Source organism: Aricia agestis, chromosome 4, assembly GCF_905147365.1.
Source record: "Aricia agestis chromosome 4, ilAriAges1.1, whole genome shotgun sequence".
NCBI lineage: Eukaryota > Metazoa > Arthropoda > Insecta > Lepidoptera > Lycaenidae > Aricia > Aricia agestis.
The window spans coordinates 2,755,909-2,776,030 of NC_056409.1; the positions used below are offsets into that span (position 1 = coordinate 2,755,909).

Genomic DNA, 20,122 nt, shown 5'->3' on the forward strand with positions numbered 1-20,122 from the left:
GTTGCTAATTGCTATAACGTTCGATCCTATAGAATATCTCAGAATATTTTTTTTTTAATGTGATCTTTTGTTTTTTGTACTCATGCCTCTAGTCTACCAACTTTGCGAACTGCAAAATATCTGCGAAACAGGAATAGAGCGAGATGCAATATAAAACGCACTGTCGTGTGGCGGATGAGACAGTAAATCGGTTCGCCGCTGTTTCGCAGTTCGCAGCGTCGGTGGACTAGAGGCGTAATAGACGTACGAATGAATAGATTGTTGCACATATCAAGTTAAATGCGATCAACATTTCTACGTCTTTGACGACAACAAACAACAGTTCTTAAAGCACTAATGTCCTCTAACTTTTTACAGACTTATCTACGAGTCGAGCGGTTTATCAGAGTTAGAGTGTGCCAACCACGACCACCCGCTGAAGGAAGACACGTCAAAACCCGATCGGATACCGCTCATCACAGAGGTCAGTAATAACCTTTTTTACCCGACTTAGTTAAAAAAAAGGATAATAATTTTGGCAATCTTATTTATTGATACTTTATGTACCTAGGTTCAAAACGGCTGGTCCTAATTCAATAAATGAGATGTCAATTGGTTCTTTGTAATGCTGTATGGGCCATGTAATTTAATTCTTAGTCAAATTTTTGATTACGAACAAATAGGAGCAAAGCCTTAAAAACTAACAGGAACAAATTGGTGGTAGAAAATCTACTAATTTATGACGCTAAGCGCCTGTTTCTTTCTGATAAAGTGCCGAATACACTATTCACAGCTTTTTTGACAGATTCTCAATACTTCATCTGTCAAGTTAAGTGGTAGATAACCTATCCGGCACTAATCAGGAAGTGGTGAAACACGAATGCTAAATAGGAACTTTGACCCACGCAGTTATCCTTTAAGAGATTGTCGTTAGTCATTAACAAATAACAAGTTCATTTGTCAATTCCAGAAGACGGACGCGTCGATACCGAGCACGCTGGCGCAGTTGGAGGCGGAGATGGGCTCTGTGGCGCTGGACTGGCGCAGCATTAAGAACGTCACCGAGTGTAGCTGCTCCACGCCCCTAGATCATTTCAGCAGGAAGGTGTGTATTACGTAGGTCACTATGTCTAAAGGCCGGCAACGCACCTTTTTTTTTTAATATTTATTTATTTCATGAAACATAAAATCTAATACATTTACACTTCGCCAAAACAAGGTTTATCGGCGAGATACGTTCATTAACGTTTTTATAATATTGCTTATTAAATAATTATAACAAAATAAAATCAAAAATAGAAACCTGCAGGCTTTCTTCTAATGTTGCGAATGTTCATGAGCGACGGTAGTTGCTTTCTGTCAGGTGACCTGGCTCGTTTGCCCCCTTATTTAAAAAAAAATGTCCACTGCAGCTAAGTGCGAGTTATGACTTTCGTGATACAACTATAATTTGTATGGCATTCAATTAGTTGGCCTCTAATGCCACTAGGGCGTTATTTTGATCGTTCAACGTATTGTAGTTTTACTGCGTCGCGGTTAAAAATTCGCATAGATTCTATCTGGGATGAAATCAAGGCATTGCGTAACTTTCGTAACTACTAACTTCGCGTGTTCTTGATACGCCGCTTGTTGCGCCTAAGGGCTCTCACACAAAACTACGAATTTACATCGCAATGTCATTTTTAGTGAGAGTTTTGTTGCAGATTTTTGTGATGCGATGCGAATTCGCAGTTTTGTGTGGGAGCCCTAATTACTAGCTAAGGGCCCTTCCACACGACGTTTTTATACGCTCGTTTGCATCGATACAAACGCAATTTGAACGCTCAGCAAACGGAAGGAAGCCGACACGTTTTAAACTTTATATCTGCCAAAAGACGACGAAAACACGTAGAAGACGAGCGCATCAGAAACGCGTGTCGATAGTGCGCAAAAAATACGTCGTGTGGAAAGGCCCTAACATACTGTATTAAATATCAAGTTTTTGGTATAAATTTCCAGCACCACTGCTGGGGCTGCGGGCGCTGTGTGTGTACGCGGTGCGTGACGCGGCGCGCGCTGCCCGCGTTGGCCACGCCCCGCGCCGTGCCGCTGTGCACCACGTGCGCGCCCGCCGCTACGCCCGACACGCCCGCACCCGCGCCGCCAGGTGCGTATACGTGCATAACAAAACGCGCACCTTTTCACCACCATTCCACCATTCCAAAACATCAATATCAAAATAGTCTATTTGTACCATCGAGGAAATTGATTACTAGGCAGTTGACAGACCAACGTCATTTGGTCGGATCATGTCAATTAAATGTTAATTAATTGTGAATTGTGATCTGTCGGCTAGGTTTGATGTAACGCGACCAAACTACGTAGGTCCCCGCGTCTGCCTAGGTATCAACTTCTCTGCCTAGGAATCAAATTACGATTTTTCTTGTACGACATTCAAATTCAAACTCTTTATTATACATACTATAATATACAATAGTATAAAAGCTAGGTAACGTAGATAACGTCGTCTCATCTCTAAGTAAAAACATGTATAGGCGTAGCTAAGTAAATTATTTGTTCCAGATCTGGTGACGTCAGCAAACTAGTCGTTTCATTGAAAAACTGTCGGTTTAAACAGTATTGTATAATGTATGATATATAAAATTCAAGTTATAAGCAAAGTGTGTATCTTTGGTGCACATATCATGTCCAAAGATTGTGTAAACACGGAGATATGCAGAAATTGGTTTAAAAGATCTTTTATTAAGATAACATTTTAAACTTTCGCGTTGCATTATAATTAAACTTTTTAATCGGGACTTAACGCGACTTATTTAAGTAGTAATGCTACTACGAGTTCATATTTTTTCTCGACGTTTCGGCCGTGTTGCAACGGCCGTGGTCACGAGGGGACTGCAGGAGCGCGACGTCTTCGTTTGCACCGGGCGGTCGGTTCTACGACTTCCCTCGAGTTGTCCAATATTTGTGTTCCAATACACTGAAAGTCAGTAGGTTCACTGCGACACACAACACTAACTGTATCCGGGTTTACACTTATAGACACAGGTGACCCACGCGGTTTGCACTTATTGATCACTGGATTCCAGGCGGGCGACAATTTAAATCCCTCCTCACGATTGAAATTTTTGTACTTTTTAATTTCAATGGCTTCACGTATTACTCTCGTGTGGTAATTACGATCCGTAGAGAGGATTAGGGTCGTGTAGCTCCATCCAGTGATTAGTCCCCATATCAAGCAGATGTTCTGCTACCGCGGATTTATGCAGAACATCTGCTTGATATGGGGACTAATAGTAGCTTCACTTTTTCAAATTTTATTAAGTAAAATTATTTTTATACTCAATATATTCAGAATTTCCAACACTCGGAGACAATTTCTTTTATATCGTCTTATTTTTATCTTTTTTTTATGAGCTATGTTACCATTATTTTTTTTAAGTGAAAGCACAATCTATGTATATAAGAATGTGTATATCCTATTTACAATTATAGATGACTGTCTATGTACGAAATAAAATATTTTCCAAATGCAATGATGTATTTTTTATTTACCATTGTATGTTTTGTTGTATTTCCTGGACCACTCTATAAAAGGTGGCCAATAAAGTTAATTGAGTTCATTTGAGTCCTTATATTATTAACATACCTGCGCGTTGTAATGAAGACCATAAAAAACCCATAACGTATCGCTACGCGCAGAATTTTACAACTCAATTATAAAATTTAATTGGAATTTAAATAAATAACAAGAAACTGTAGCTACTGACTACGGACTGCACGAAGAGAATGCGGGTTTTTGTTTTATTATTTGCTTTGTTTTTTGTAAACAGTCATGTTGAAGCAAAGCTGGTTAAAGATTTATCGGAGGCTGATAATACTCATTTGAAGATAGATAAAAACACCGTCATCACGAGAAACATGAAATTACATAAGAGAAAGAGGGATGATAAGAGTAAGTTAGTATTTCCTGAAATTTATTATATCAATTTTGACCAAATTACTTAAACTTTTTAGGTTGTGTTACATAATTTTAAATAACTAGTCTACTGTTACGTTTATATACTTGAAAAAGGATTGAGACAAAATCAGCATAGCTTAATTAATACCTTTATCGTGGGGATCGCAGACAAAATAGATTTTAATTGTTATGCGGCAACCGGCTGCCACTTGGGGATTGATGGGTTAAGCTATGTACGAAATGAAAATTTGTAAATACGCAGACTAAGAAATTTTCAAACCATGAAGCTACACTTTCATACTTTGCATTACATATCAATTTTGTGACTCGTCTTATGGTTTTGACCACAGTCTTATTATCCATACGTAGATAAGCAAGAAAACCGCGAGCCAGACTGGTCGTACAACTCTATTCCACAAGAGGTGGCGGTTTACGCGGAGCAGTTCAAAAGGAACATGTCGGAGTGCTTGAAGGAGGTGCAGGCTAACGACAAGCGAGTTGTCAAGCGCCTGTCACCGAAGGCTGACTCGCCCGTGCACGGGGAGTGCCTTATTGCCTGTGTGTTGAAGCGGAATGATGTTATTGGCAAGGGAAAAATACATAAGGGTATGTTAGGCCAAGATCAAGCATATAGCATAGGATAGGTTTTTAAGCAAGGCTGTTTAGTTCATTTAAAAACATACCATGCGGTTATTGGATAATATTGACTCGCGAGTCGCGACTAAGTATTGACCAATAAACGGGATGTTTTTTAATCCTAGTCCAGTGGTTACCATACACTCTTTAAAAAGTATATTTATGAAGCTAAGTTGACCGACGATAAAGCTTTTAACCTACGAATAATAAAAACTAAGGAAAAGTAACTCCGTCAAAAAACATGCTCCACATTACTTGTCAAAAAAGTGTTCTTTAGGTACACATTTCAATACATTTGCAATATTTAGGCCTTGAGCGGTATAAAGGCTGATGTTACATGACAGTTCAAAAGGAACCGAATTTAAAACGGTAATAGTATGGGCGTTACATTTCCTTAGTTTTTATTATTCGTAGCTTTTAACAATGACATATATTCTAATATGACGGGTTGCAATAATATAGATAAATTCTTTTTCATTATTTTTTAAACCATTAACTCTTAATATGCATCCAATAAACTTTCTCTGTAATATTTACAGACAGCCTAATGAAGCTGTTGCAAAAGTTCTTTGCGAAGGATGTGAAACTGATGAAGAAAATGGAGACAAGTGTAGACCGCTGCATCGCCAGCAGCAGCCGCCTCCTGGATGAGTGCCAGATGGCCTCCCAGCTCAATGACTGTACCAACGAGTTGATGGCACACACTAAACACAAAGTTTTCCTTAAGAAATAAATATTTATTACATTTGGCTTTGTTTTTGGGAGTCACAACTTGTTGCAGTATGTCACAAATTGTTTTTGGAACAATGTGTCAAATGTTAATTTGTGAAGTGTCTGACCTCTTGTGCTTCAAGTATTTATTTTATTCTAGTTGACCTTTGATTTCTGTTTGTTGATAGATCTGAAAAATAAGTTAGGATATAACAAACTTGGTGAACTTGGACACGTCAATCTAACACTAGAATGGAAATAATACCAACCTTTTTTCTAGCAGTAATATTTGTCAATATTTATAAGACAAATATGCATTTGTTTTTGTTCCCTCTTTTATTCAATATCTCTGATTTTTTCTTGTAACATTAAGTGTCTTCATTACTTATGCTCTCTAAAACATTTAATATTTCCTGACTAGCACATTGTGCATCTCTTTCCCTCATTGCATTCAATTGTTCTGTTATATGCCTCCCAAAGAACCAATAACGCTCATGTTCATAACTATCTTGACCAGTTAAAGGTGCCATGGCTTTTACAAGATCATCTACAACTTGTTTACATTTGTTTTTGTTTTTATAGAGTTTTGGTTGTTTGGGTGGTTTCTCTTTTGGCCTGACCCTTTGTCGTATATTCAACTCTGTTTCCTCTGTATTGGTCTCGTCCTTAATTGTTGTGTCGGCATAGTGCAGTTCAGGTTGCACAGGGATACTCTGAAAAAGTAAGAATGTAGTTACACAAACAAATAAATTAACCTTCAAAAGTATGTAAGGCAACTTTATGTAAAATTAGTAAGCAATTCATTACAAAGTAAAATTAAGGCAATTAAACAATGAAAACTTACATTAGGATCAGTATCTTTTTTATACACTTCCCTTAAAAATTGTAAAGGCTTCCATAGAGGCCAGCAAGGTACATAAATGTCTTCTGGTGTCTTAGCTGCCTCTGTAGTCCTGTCTACTTTCCTTAAATTATGATTGAATGTATTTCGAATATTCACCCATCTGTCCCGAACTGAGCGAGCTTGAAATTGCAAGATATGAAATAAGTATAATAGGTATTTTATTTGTGACAATGTTGTATGAACAAAGTTTTGTTATTGTTCTTTTTTTTTAGTTTGGTTTTGTTAATATAATAAAATACCTGTAAAGCCACGTCCTAGCTGTGCCGCAAATTCAGCATAAGCCCTATACTTCTGTTCAATGTGGTGGTTGGTATTCCCAGTGGGTTTCCAAATGTACTCTCGTTCTCGTACAAAATTCACTAGCTCTAGCTCCAATTTTCGCGTCCAGTAGCATGGTTTTCGAGGCATTTTATTCAAAGTTTATTATTATAAATTCGTAAAAACTATAGTGTAGGTAATCGTATCGTTTCAAAGATCACAAATTATGTTTTCAGAAAGGCTGCTAATTGTGTAAAGTTTGAAATTGATTTCTTACGTATACGAGGAAAACTTTAGTAAAAACTACGAGACTAAGAAAACATTATAATATTTTGGTTTTCGGCAAGGCATAAGGGTTTGTATACTTCTTCTTCTTTTTTATACATGATACAATTGACAGTGACATATCACATATGACACTTGCTTTTTTTGAGCTTGAGGAAACACAAAAGAGCACGTTTCTGGTTATTACATCACTTTCCCACACTTGTGCACGATAACGAATATCTAATGGTTAATATCCTACCAATATTACACATTAAAAACCCAGATAACACAATTTTAGGAAAATAATATAAAAACACAACATCACCATTACACATTCCCGGCAAAACTCCAAAAGTTGGCGTTTTCGATAATTTTGGTTTTTGGCTATTAATAAAACTGAAAACAGAATTTAAAATCACGTGATTCTTCAAATAACAATACAAACAGCGGAGTAAAATCAACCGTGTCCAAGAAATTAAACTTATTTAGCAAGAGCTGCGCGGACCGCGGTCTGCGACTGGGACTGGCCGGCTTCGTACTAGTTAGCTGGTTGGCTGGGTTTCCACCAGAGATGTGTTGCGAACTTGCGATGAATGTGTTTTTGAGAACCAATACTTAATAATTTGACGACCTCTGTGGCTCAGTTGGTGCCAAGCCGGGGGTCACGAGTTCAAATCCCGCCGACGGAACAAAAAGTTTTCTAAGTTTCTGGTCATGGATGTGTATTAAATATGTGTATCTTAAAATAAATAAAAATCTTAAATATATTTATAGTATAAAAATATTATATTTCCGTTGTCTGGTACCGTTCCGTTACCCGTAACACAAGTCCATCAGGTATTTACCAGTTACCACGGGGCCAAACTGACGTGGTGTGAAGCGTCCATAGATATTATTATTATTATTGGAACGAAGTTCCTTATCGCGCGTTCGGCGTAAATTTGAAGGCTAGACAGAACGATATTTGACCTTAATTTGACCTCGACACTTTTTTAAATGTTAGTACCTGCATGTTAGGGGCAGAGGGCGTTGATAGTAAGTATTCCTGTGCGTCAATTAGATGGCGTTTTTTAAAAGAAATTGCCTGGGCATCAATAGATGGCGTTTTTTATAATAATTTTTTGAGTGTATGTATACAGGTTTTTTTGAACATAAGAAATAATTTCGTTCCATTCGGGTGTCCCTTGATACCTTTCAAGTTTAAATAAAAATAGAATCGCTTCATTGACGTGACCTCGATCAGCGCAGCCGCGATTCTATTGGATTTTCTCCATGATTGGATCTTAAAAACACATTCCTTGCAAGTCATCAGTTATACGTGGGAGAGCCATGCTTCGGCACGAATGGGCCGGCTCGACCGGAAAAATACCACGTTCTCACAGAAAACCGGCGTGAAACAGCGCTAGCGCTGTGTTTCGCCGAGTGAGTGAGTTTACCGGAGGCCCAATCCCCTACCCTATTCCCTTCCCTACCCTCCCCTATTCCCTTCCCATCCTTACCCTCCCCTATTACCCTATTCCCTCTTAAAAGGCCGGCAACGCACCTGCAGCTCTTCTGATGCTGCGAGTGTCTATGCGCGATGGAAGTTGCTTTCCATCAGGTGACCCGTTTGCTCGTTTGCCCCCTTATTTCATAAAAAAAAGTCGCAACAAAGTCGCAACACATCTCTGGTGGAAACGCAGCCTTATGCTATGATATCAGTGAAATCATGATTCAGGCGCTCTAGTATGATGGTGTACTCATGTATGTCAAACAGTGCCTGCATTGTCTCGACCAAAGAACACAGCATTTACTTTGTTGTCCACACGCGGTAATCGAACCCACTGCCTCAAAGCCTGACCCTAAACCACTAGACGGCGGAGGCGGTACTTAATAGTGCGCATTACCACCAGCGTTAGCTTATCAGGCTGCGCCGGATGGTTGATAACTTCCGCTTCCGAAACTCAAGTCGTTACGCTCACTATGAAGCAGGTAAATAGTAATATAACTAATAAACAAATATTTAATCATCTACCTGATTTACACAGTTTATTTTATTTTATGAAATAAGGGGGCAAACGAGCAAACGGGTCACCTGATGGAAAGCAACTTCCGTCGCCCATGGACACACGCAGCATCAAAAGAGCTGCAGGTGCATTGCCGGCCTTTTAAGAGGGAATTGGGTAATAGGGGAGGGTAGGGAAGGGAAGGAAATAGGGGAGGGTAGGGAAGGGAATTGGGCCTCCGGTAAACTCACTCACTCGGCGAAACACAGCGCAAGCGCTGTTTCACGCGGGTTTTCTGCGAGAACGTGGTATTTCTCCGGTCGAGCCGGCCCATTCGTGCCTAAGCATGGCTCTCCCACGTATAGTTACTATTATAATTTAATTTTATAATATATTTTGTGGTTTCGAATGATATATTGATTGATGGAGGATCGACTCATGGCGCCCCTCTTGCCAGGGCGCCGCGGCGCACAGTTTGGAAACCCCTGCAGTAAAGGGATTGTGGAAAGGAAAATACCTAACAACATTAAAGTAAGAAAGGATAACTAGGCGTTGATAAAATACATTTTTTTTATAATCAAGCACACTTTATTGCATTTCTTTTATTGTGATTAACTAACAGCTAGGATATTTTACGGCGATAAAAGTTTAACGTGCCTGCAGTTGTAGGTATGTTTGTTAGCTACGATCTTCGCAGCTTTAAATCTGATTTAGTTTTTTTAATGTGAGTCATACTTTCTGCAGTTACCACCATCTCGCTTTTTTTTCTTGGGGCCAGATATCTACAGTGACTGTATAGGCGCAGTCCGGAGATAGTTGTTGAGGCTGGCGAGGATCTTGTTCATGATGGGATACCAGACGGGCTCGCGGGAGAACACCGCCACCCTCTTCCAGTTGCTGTTCGCCAGCTCGTTGATCTCTTCATCTGTGAAATTGTACTTTTATTCAGCAAACTGTAATGATATTTAGAGAAATTGATCAATTGCTGGGCTTGAAAAACTTTGACTTGGTTGTTCCTCGATAAACTAAGTAGGTAGTATACAGCATGCTTTGTTTGAAATATGAACTATATGTGGATAATATTGTATGAAAGACGTGAGAGCCTTAAAGGACGATTGTCTAACGAAACGAAATGATAATTATCATGTGGGCGCAAGATTTCAGCTAGATGGGGGGGGGGGGGGGTTAGATCATACCTGTTACGAGAATATGGTTATTCTGGTATGTTGAAATAAAAATTCATAACAATTTACTTTTATTAATCTGAAAAATATTTTTCTCACCTCCGGGCGGAAAACGTCAGCTTTCTTCCCGCTGCGTTTACCGATGTTGCCCGTTTTCCGCCTCCGTCGATGAGAAAAATAGTATACGCACCATCGGCAGTAAATAAGTCTGAGACTTTTTCTTATTTTCCTGCCTTAGGTGCGTAATGTACTATTGTTTTCAACACTTCATTTTGCGCAGATAAGGTAACACGTTTTTAATTCCCACTTGCCAGGAAAATTGACGTTTATTTTATCTTCCAGGGCTACGTACCCTGCCCCTACCTGGGTACGCCCATGATAATTATTGTCTTAACTGTAGTTGTAATAGTTGTTGTATATGAACCATGTTACACCGATATTAAAAACATAGATAGTGCGACTCAGGAATGTGCAAGGGAACTAAAGGGGAGCGGACGGTAGGAGTGAGGAGAATAGCGAAGAGATACTTACTTCTGATTCTATTATTGTTGAAGAGATGCATGAAGTTGAAGTTGATAGGTCCTATGACGTCGATGTCGAGGGAGAACCCGCCGATGCGGTAGTAGGTGTTGCCGTACCTGTCCGATACGTAGGTCAACACAGCGTACACGCGGACTATGTATCTTCCTGAAATGTCAAAAGTTGTACCATCGAAGAAATTGATTTGTTGACGGACCTACATCATTTGGTCGGATTAAACACACCATGCCGAAGTACCGCGGCGGAAGTTTGCCATGATTCCGCTTGCAATGTATTTTAAATTACCGATGACATATTATTATATTATGCGTTTGAAATGACAGTTCTGACGTAGTCATGCCGAACTTCAGCCTCGAAACTTCGGCATGGTGTGTTTAGACACTTATCTGTCGGCTGGGTCTGACATAAAGTAACCAAATTACGTAGGTCCGCCATCTGCCCATGAATCAACTTCTCTGATACATACATCACTTTGAAAGAAGCAGCGCTAAAGAGATAATGAGATACTTTTGAGTTCTATGTTTCTATGAAAATGCCCCAATATATAGAATTTTTCTTTTTTTTTTGGTGCGCAGGGTAAACCCATCATGGGTGTCCGGCTCCGGCCAAACTGAAGCGTTCCCCTCGGCGTCGGGACTAGCTAAGCCGGGCAGGTTCCCATCCTCCCATCCCACGCCGGCGGAGCGGAATCATCCTCTCTGTCCCGCTCCGCGGCCTCTTTCTGCGAAAGGACGGTTTCGCAGAAAGAGATCGCCGCCTGCCAGCCCTCATCGCTCTCGAGCATGCAGCGAACCATGCTCGAGAGCGAAAAGTCCCGCCCAAGCACCGCCATGAGATCATGGCGCTGCACGGCCCAACGATCGCACACCTCGAGGGTGTGCTGGGCCGTGTCCTCCGCAGCGCCGCACTCATGGCAGGCTGGCGTAGGTGACCTTACACAAGTACGCACCGAAACATCCGTGTCCGGTGAGTACCTGTGTAAGGCGGAAGGTGAGGGGTTTTCTCTTGCGACGGATCCACGCCGCAAGAACTGGACGCAGAGGCTGAGCAGTACGTTGACTGTACTGGGCCTGCGCTAGGTCCTCACCCCACCTCCACAACAACCACTGCTCTCCTAGCTTTCGGACCCGCCGGAGCTCCTAAGAATTATCAGTTTGTTTTACCAGTACCTACATACTAACAGAGAGATGGACGGACTGACACACAAATAAAGCGATACTTTATGTCAGTCATAGATAAAGTCTCGTATTTATCCTTATAGTACCAAACTAAAAATAGTGAACAGCAAAATCTTTTCTAATATCAATTTGAACATGTTTTGTACTTGACCCAATAGTTTCTAGAACATTGTGAGATCACGCCGTAATTGATTTCTAAAAAGCTGTTTCTGTAGAGCGAGTAGCTTCATAGGTACGTTATTGGATCTTTCTACAATAATAAAGTTTTTATTATTCGTAGGGATCTTTACTATTAATAGTGTTTTCGGCATATGGAACTGCCACGGGGCAGGGCAGGCCGAATGGATACGGAAATAGCCGAACAAAACCGATGATTCACGAAGCACGTAGACTTAACCCGCGTTCCATTTGATGTTAAAAACGATTTTGATGCATTTTGAGCGTTTTGATCGTTTTAAACATCAAATGGAACGTGGGTAAGTATACTAGTGCAAATGCAATACATAGTTTATGTTCTTAATTTGAACATAGTAAGGTACTAATAATTATATATTATGTGTTTAAACACCCTGCCCATGGCAGTTCAGATGCCGAAAACGATATATATTTTTCAAATTACAAACCAGATGATCCGGTGAGCTTCGTATCACTTTCCTTCTAATATAAACCTTGCCTGGACTTCCATGAATATTTTAAGACTAAAATTAACAAATTCGGTTCAGCCGTTCTCGAGTTTTAGCGTGACTTGCAAAATTTAATTTTCAATTAAATAGAATAATATAGATTTCAAGTTTGAAATTTTATTAAAATTCCTAATTTAAATTTTAATTCAAATTTCGAACTTGTAGTGCATGATGTATGAAGCTACTTGCTCTACAGGGGCGTTCTTTTTTTAAACACTATACAGTTCTACCGTAATCGATTTCCAAAGTGCCTCGGCCGTTCATGTTCTTATACAGCAGGTAGCCCGTCACCTCGTTGGCCGAGTACAGGGTGTAGCCGGGGCAGTCCAGCGCGAAGTTAATCACGCGCCCGTCCGCACTGAGGCTGAAAGTTTTTTTTATTAATTTAGTACTTACTTAAATGTATTTTTAACAGCATTGCGGTTAGCAGTATGAGATCCACCCAGAAATATTGAGTGTACTTAATCCATCCATAATAAAATATTTTGGATATTCTCTTGCAGTTATGCCCAGATTTAAAGAGAGAGCGAGGAAGTATTGAAAATACCACACTGACGTAAAATTATTAATACCGGCAACGCACTGTGCAGCTCTTTTTATGTTGCGAGTGTCCATGGGCGACGGCAGTTGCTTTCCATCAGGTGTCCCGTTTGCTCAAAAATACCGACAACTTACACAAAGTCATAAGCCGCACAGTTGCTCAGACCCGTGACAGTGTTATTGTAGTTCTTGTACTGTAGCGTCGCGAAGGAGCCGCCGAAGTAGTTGATGTAGAGCGGGTCGATCGCCGCGTACCCGCCCGGCGGGCCGCGCGTGATGCGAGAGAAACCTTCGATGAATACTGCGGCGCGCGGGTCACCCGGCTCTACGTCTGGAACTTAGAAATAAAGACCGACAAGGCTTTATATATTTTATGAACGTGGCGAAAAAAAGAAACAGCGCCGCCATCATACAAAAACCGCATTTTTGACCACAAAGTTAATATACCTAGCGGAATAGAGCAACAATCTCGAGCTGTCAAACGTAAACAAAATGGGTTTTCATCTGTGTGAAAAATATGTGTACGTATATACTTACACAAGCATGATTGAACATGAATTCTATGATTTAATTGTCAACGTGCGGCACGTGCCGGCTGGACGTTAAAAAAAAGAGTGCTGCTGTCTACATGACAGCAGCACTCTTTTTTTTACCTCTCTCGTCTCTTTTTACCACGCAGTGTTACTGATAGTGACATCTCTCTTGCTCAGGCCTTTGTTTCTCTATTCCGCTAGGTATATTAACTTTATGTTTTTGACATGCTTTTGACAGTTCTCCTTTACCGACAGCGCCCCCGCCCACGTTCATTTAAAACCTTGTCGATCTGTAAGTACCATCGAGGAAATTGATTCCTAGGCAGTTGACGGACTTACGTCATTTGGTCGGCTTATGTCAATTCAATGTTAGCTGTGATCGGTCGGATGAGCTTGACTTAACGCGACCAAATTACTTATACCACCATCTCCCTAGGAACCAACTTCTCTGATAGTACATCCATACCAATACTTTATACTATTTTTTGAGTAATAGGCATATACTTTGAGTCCCGGGCAAGGACATAGGATACTTTTTATCCAAAAAAACGTAACGGTTACCGCGCCATATACGAATAAAATCGGGCTTCATCTTATTTTGTACTAAATTAGGGGACGGCAACATGCGGTTCGCGAGCCACAACTCTTTGGCGCAAAGCTGTATTTAAAGCTCCCTAGTATAAGAAGCAATTAAGGACGCTATCACAAAAATTATGTCAAAAATTAGCAGGTCAGTACGAATATCGACCTTAAGTACATTAAAATAACGTTCAATATCAGCGCGATTTATACAGTGGCGGTTACGACGCTCGCCGCTTTCTTGATAGGGCGAAAATGTATGAAGAAATTGAGAGCGTTTCTTATTTTTCTTATAAATGGAAACATTATTTATTTTTATATAAAATATTTAGCTATTCGTATACGGGAGTAAATAAGCAACAATTTTTTTTATATTTATTTTCCTTAGTTCAGTGTATTTAGCTAAAATGGTACCTAATCAAACCCCATTTTTTTAATATTTTGCGATTATTGTGATGGTTAAAACGTATTTATGTGAAAATTTTGTATGCGGCTATAATTTTTTTATAGTATAGCCGTGGAGATGAATATATTATCTTTCATTTGAAACCAAAATATCCTTGCAGTGTGACTCCTAATTCTTTAAAATGGTACCTTAAATTCGCTGATATTTGTGAAAAAATGTGATAGCGTCCTTAATGTTCTTAGCATTGTTCGCATAAAGAAGTGGCTCTATAAAATTTCAGATTTTAAAAATGGCTATTTCAACTGAAAAGACAGCTGACCCCTGAAAGTACCTATTTGTTGTACTTGCACCAAAGTTCGTTTGTTAGTTTTTCTGTGACAAAAACTACCCTATGTTAAGTAAAGGTACCATACCAAAATTTCTTCAATTGGGTCAGTGGTTTACGTAGCGGGCATACCTACAATACTTAGTATGTTTTTTACCACATAATATTGTTTAGGAGGTAAACTTGTTTTTTTTTTAATGAAATAAGGGGGCAAACGAGCAAACGAGTCACCTGATGGAAAGCAACTTCCGTCGCCCATGGACACACCTGCAGCATCAAAAGAGCTGCAGGTGCGTTGCCGGCCTTTTAAGAGGGAATAGGGTAATAGGGGAGGGTAGGGAAGGGAAGGAAATAGGGGAGGGTAGGGAAGGGAATTGGGCCTCCGGTAAACTCACTCACTCGGCGAAACACAGCGCAAGCGCTGTTTCACGCGGGTTTTCTGCGAGAACGTGGTATTTCTCCGGTCGAGGCGGCCCATTCGTGCCGAAGCATGGCTCTCCCACGTATAAAAGTATACTTAATAAAAAATTAGATTTACACATACCTGCTCGACAGATGTAGGAAAAACACAGAACTAAAACTAAATTAACCAGTGCCATTTTGCTAAGAGAACTATACACTTGCATATTCCTACTGTGGATGTTATAAAGAATATGGAATGCCATGATCACGTACAATACCCATAAAGATTGCTAATTACAAAAATGTGGCAAAGATAAACGATATGTAGGACGTAGGTGGATAGGTATTATGTATAGGTAAACGTGTAAATTAAGTACGTAAAAGTAACTAAGTAATACGTTATGTGTTTACGTGATTTTGAAGAAAAAACTGTTCTGTACCATCAGAGAAATCGATGCTTAGGCAGGTGGTAGATCTGCTTTATTTGGTCGAGTGTCAAGTCAACGTTGCTCGTTGGTTGGGCTTGACGTAGCTCGACAAAATTACGTAGTTCCACCATTAGACTTTCAAGAAATTTCTAATTAATATTTTCAGCAGATATATATAACTTTTTATCAAAGTACCTGTTTTCATAAAAATGCGCCAAAGTTATTCATTCCAATAAGCTATAACAGTACACTTTATGTCTCTCATTCTTTGATATTTTAACGTTGCATGTCGTGCTTGCGCCGGCTGCTAATTTTGATAAATGGCTTGCTGTCCATTTATTTTAATAACCCCGCCGGCTACGGAATAAATATCTGAAGAATTATACGCGTACACGAGGTCCTAGGGTTGGATAATGGACTTGGTGAAATAATACCTAGTATTCTAGAGTTGAGATGGAAATATGCGAAAAATTGTCTAGGTCATAAATTACAAAAAAGTGATAAAATATATAAAACAGACACTAGTCCGAAGAAGGGATATAGTATTATGTAGTTTTATTTTTATTTTTACGGTTAAATACATACACATTAAATTAAGAAAAACATTATTAATGATCATTAATGATGTTTTACATAATTTAATGTGTACGTCAACGTTGACTTGACACTCGACCAAAATTAATAAAGTAGATCTATCATGTCTGCCTATGTACCATCGAGGAAATTGATTCCTAGGTAGTTGACAGACCAACGTCATTTGGTCGGATCATGTCAATTAAACAATGATATTCTATGTTACTAACGTAACTAGATTGGAAGTTTACGGTAGCAACGCGTTGCCACTTCGAAGATCCCTGCAGGCATATCTCACATACATAATGACATAACGAATATATGACTTGACATTGTCTTTTGAACAAAAAAGTGGTTACGCATTTCTGAGAATCTTTTGTAAGACATTGCTACTCTAGTATTTTAGAAACTCATTGCAATTAAATGGTAATTGTGATGAGCTGTCCGCTGGGTTTGATGTAACGCGACCAAACTACGTAGGTCCCCATCTGCCTAGAAATCAACTTCCCTGATAGTACGTCTGCGTTTAAAAAAAATTAACGGCCATTATGTTGAACCTGAATCCACCAATGTCAATACATTATTTATTGCAGATTTACAAGGAGTCAGTAACTGACATTAGTATTCTACCGTGTCATTGCTGACCGGGCCACTGCCATAGTGTAAATTGATTTTAAGTCAGTACACTGATGACTGCCACTGACTCAATGTAAAGGCAGTTTAGGTAAAGGCAGTTAAGGCAGCTTTAAACTAGGGCAGTACCAGGCCAGCACGGACACTTCAATGTACTGATGTCAGTCACTGACGCAATGAATCCCTTTAAGTGTACTTTTCCTGTACAAAAAATTTAAAGTACACCATAAACAAAGGTTATTTTAGGGCATAGTTAGGGAGAAATTGGCTTGTGATACATCAATTCCAGGGCCGTGATTAATGGTGGACGAGGCTGACAAGTTGTATCGTTACGGTTTCGCCACGTCACCACGTAGCGACGGCATTTCCCCAAGATTATACAGAATTACCGGCTTTGACCGTGACCTGTATTTGAAAACGTTGCAGACAGATTTTCTTTATCCTTGACTGTCCTTGATCGACTGAGTATTATGTAAGTCTTGATTCCCTGAGGCTTGGTTCACACGGCACAATCCTGCACGTTTTTTTCGTTTTTAGGGTTCCGTACCCAAAGGTTAAAAACGGGACCCTATTTCTAAGACTTCAATGTGTGTCTGTCCGTCTGTCTGTCCGTCTGTCCGTCCGTCTGTCTGTCTGTCCGTCCGTCTGTCTCAAGAACCGCTATAGCTAGACTTCTGAAAAATTGACAGATTGTGTTGCCGCTATAACAACAAATACTAAAAATAAAATAAATAATTAAGTGGGGCTCCCATACAACAAACGTGATTTTTTGGCCTTTTTTGCTCGTAATCAATAATGGTAGCAGGTAGGCACTTCAAATATTCACTATATTCCTAATTATATTTGTACTTTAATAATAAAATTTTAATAAAATAAAGAAGAATGACAAAAAATATCCGTCCTTAGGGCATCATGTCTCTCTCTCACGTCACCAAAAACCACACAAAAATAAGTTTCAAGGACTACTACTGTTTTTAGGTGGTAAAAGTTTAAAGACCGATTCTATTTGACATACGGATGGGGAAGGGGGGCAAGGGCATGGATTGCTGAGGGCATCAAGTAGTCTTAATCCGTCTCTCCCATTCACACGTCGATTGTACTGCAACAAATCGTGTACCTACCAACAAATCCACTACAAGCCATCGCCAAACGAATACAAAAAAAAACGTGCAGGACAATTACGCGTGAACCTGGCCATAGCCCATAGGGTCAGTTCGCGTTGCAGAGTCGTTAGGTGGTGGTCAATTCGGCACCGCTAAGTTCGCTCCGCTTCAGTGGAAACGCAGCCTAAAGACCCGGCAACGCACCTGCAACTCTTCTAATGCTGCGAGTGTCGGTAGTGGCTTTCCTTAAAAGATTCTAAGACTATTGTCTATTACAGACAAACCGCCGTTTCGAAACTGGAAAACTTAGAACAATAAAAGCTCAGAGGGTACTAATTTGTGAAAATAAGAAGTGTTATCTCTTGAAATGACGAGACTAACCGATCAACAACTGAAAATCTATTGTGTCTGCAATACCCACGATGGAGGTGTTAACTGACCTAATTATTATCTGACCTAGGTTCTACTAATTAGGTAGGTCTAGAGATAGGCACACTGAAGATTAAACACTAAATAGCCGATCCAGCCCGCGTTCCGCGAACACTAAATGAATTTGTCCAATAAAACATCGTAAAGGTCTAATTTATGCTTGTATGATTTAGTAAGGTAATAATTTTATAGGTTCCCGACCACAAGGGAAAATGAACTTTATTTTGTGGGTTTTGAGTTTATAATTGGAGTGCCACGGGAGCTCATTAAAGGTTTTTGCCTGGCGTAATGACGGACGAAGGCGAGCGAAGCCGGGTGGGATGTAGAGCTCACTATTTCATAGTTAATTGCGACGTTATTAACGCTTTACAAATTAAATGCAGGTCGAGCTCAATTAATTTTTCTATAGTAAATAGTATGATCATCATCAGTTGAATATGTTTTATCATTTTGTGGTGATGAAAATTATTGTCTATGGAAAAATGCGTTTATCCTGAATAACATTATCTTGTATCATAATAATAATATGATACTTTCGAGAATATCTTAGAATTTTCGTCTGGTGTAAAAAATACCTTATTTTCCTAGAATTAACCAAGGATTACTTTTTAAGTAAACTTACAAAGTCACTTTTATAAACTTTAATATTTCAGGAAAAAAGCTGATCTCAAAATTACGCAAGTCCGGTGATCCGTTATTAAAATATTTGTGGAACGATTTTCTAATTATTAGATATAATTTTGTGTTCGAAGAATTGTGCCTTTGATTAAATTGTTTAACGTTATTTAAAGGGAGGCAAATAATGAAAAAATACAGTAATAACGTTTACATTTTAATATCGTTTCCATATTAATATTGTTTGTTGCTTTACCTACGTTTGATTTTTTTCGTAAGTATATTTTTTGTTTGACAAGTGATATTGTAAGATTTGTGAGTGATTCATTGTTTATCCTCTCCTCCTCCTCTAGTCGTGTTCCTCATGTCTGAGGGTCGTCGTCGAACCTCCCCCTGCTATGACCTTCCTTCATGGTGTTCCTATCAAAATCAATCAAAATCAAAATTGTTTTATTTCTGTATAAATTTAAAATAAATGTATTCAGAATGTCCTACATGATGCCTACCACCGGTCCTATCTTCGGCTACTCAAAGAGCGTCGAAGACAAGTGCGGATTTGATCGGACCAACGCATGGGACTGCGGCCTCGTGGTCTTTTTCCCTCAATGTTCATATTGAATATTATTCTCTGATGGAATATTATTATTTTAGCCAGTTTGTACTCAAATAACTTAAAAGCCGTTAGATCTAGGTTTCATTTTTGTTATTAATGTCTATGTCATTTAATGTAGTTTATACCTTATAGATAACTAATAAGAATACTCATGAAAGCGTGTCTTAAAATTCTACCTCATAAGGAGTTCAATAGGGGATCAAAATATAATTTAGCAGGGAATAGAGATACCATTTCACACGAGCAGAGCCGTGAATAAAAGCTAACATTTCAAAGATAATAATTTAATAATAAATAATAATATCATATTCAATATAAATTAATGCCGTTAATCAAGTAGTGGGTAGGCAGTAGAGCCGGGGTACTTGACCACTACTCTATGTGGCCTTCTGGATGTTGGGATTCTAAACTTCAAATAAAAAAATTAATTCTCTTGTAACAATATATATTCTCATCTCATAAACTTTTCCCAACATTAATTTTACTAATTTTATATCTTGCCAATATGAGCCATACTTTTAGACTTACTTCTTACAAATTGTCACTTGTATGTTTTTTTAATAACAAAGGAGGTTTACAGAGGAGGCCTTATTCGATTCAACATGCCGCCCACCAAGGACATCTAGTAATGTCCTTAACTACTAGACAGGTACAAAAATT

General features: G+C 39.2%; 3 protein-coding genes across 8 annotated transcripts in view; 1 reads left to right on the forward strand and 2 right to left on the reverse strand.

Moving 5' to 3' along the window:
- Nucleotides 1-5,316, forward strand: part of LOC121726683 (myotubularin-related protein 8) — a 46,423-nt gene extending 41,107 nt beyond the window's left edge. For 3 of the 4 annotated variants that reach the window (XM_042114156.1, XM_042114155.1, XM_042114154.1), the window contains exons 15-18: nucleotides 358-463; nucleotides 950-1,084; nucleotides 1,978-2,125; nucleotides 2,542-2,770. In XM_042114156.1, the coding sequence (XP_041970090.1) occupies nucleotides 358-463; nucleotides 950-1,084; nucleotides 1,978-2,125; nucleotides 2,542-2,564 (412 nt within the window). In that variant the 3' untranslated portion in view covers nucleotides 2,565-2,770. Of the gene's footprint in view, nucleotides 1-357; nucleotides 464-949; nucleotides 1,085-1,977; nucleotides 2,126-2,541; nucleotides 2,771-3,820; nucleotides 3,932-4,306; nucleotides 4,544-5,112 lie in introns of those variants that run through there. The other variant, XM_042114157.1, reaches the window with a different exon arrangement.
- On the reverse strand, nucleotides 5,303-6,799 carry LOC121726687. Its single transcript, XM_042114164.1, has 4 exons — nucleotides 6,428-6,799; nucleotides 6,129-6,307; nucleotides 5,554-5,997; nucleotides 5,303-5,474 (listed from the first exon to the last, which is right to left on the reverse strand). The coding sequence occupies exons 1-3, from the start codon at nucleotides 6,594-6,596 to the stop codon at nucleotides 5,653-5,655; spliced, it is 693 nt and encodes a 230-aa protein (XP_041970098.1). The 5' UTR covers nucleotides 6,597-6,799; the 3' UTR covers nucleotides 5,303-5,474; nucleotides 5,554-5,652.
- A 2,483-nt stretch (nucleotides 6,800-9,282) lies between these two features.
- LOC121726686 lies at nucleotides 9,283-15,342 on the reverse strand. 3 transcript variants are annotated; one of them, XM_042114161.1, is made up of 5 exons: nucleotides 15,211-15,342; nucleotides 12,959-13,154; nucleotides 12,514-12,647; nucleotides 10,414-10,569; nucleotides 9,283-9,623 (listed from the first exon to the last, which is right to left on the reverse strand). In XM_042114161.1, exons 1-5 carry the CDS (start codon nucleotides 15,329-15,331, stop codon nucleotides 9,481-9,483), a joined length of 750 nt encoding a protein of 249 aa, XP_041970095.1. In that variant the 5' UTR covers nucleotides 15,332-15,342; the 3' UTR covers nucleotides 9,283-9,480. The 3 variants fall into 3 exon arrangements, with proteins under 3 accessions (XP_041970095.1, XP_041970096.1, XP_041970097.1); XM_042114162.1 differs by having other exon boundaries at nucleotides 12,959-13,160; nucleotides 15,211-15,322; XM_042114163.1 differs by lacking the exon at nucleotides 10,414-10,569.
- Between the last annotated feature and the right edge of the window lie 4,780 nt (nucleotides 15,343-20,122).

Excerpts from the sequence above, each read along its gene's own strand:
- LOC121726687 (XM_042114164.1), bottom strand. The coding sequence starts at position 6,596 with ATGCCTCGAAAACCATGCTACTGGACGCGAAAATTGGAGCTAGAGCTA. Across the intron at positions 6,308-6,427 it reads GCTAGGACGTGGCTTTACAG|CTCGCTCAGTTCGGGACAGA; the intron begins GTATTTTATTAT and ends TGCAATTTCAAG. Across the intron at positions 5,998-6,128 it reads AAAAAGATACTGATCCTAAT|AGTATCCCTGTGCAACCTGA; the intron begins GTAAGTTTTCAT and ends TTACTTTTTCAG.
- LOC121726686 (XM_042114161.1), bottom strand. The coding sequence starts at position 15,331 with ATGGCATTCCATATTCTTTATAACATCCACAGTAGGAATATGCAAGTG. Across the intron at positions 12,648-12,958 it reads TGTGCGGCTTATGACTTTGT|CCTCAGTGCGGACGGGCGCG; the intron begins GTAAGTTGTCGG and ends AAAAACTTTCAG. Across the intron at positions 9,624-10,413 it reads CAACAATAATAGAATCAGAA|ATGAAGAGATCAACGAGCTG; the intron begins GTAAGTATCTCT and ends ACAATTTCACAG.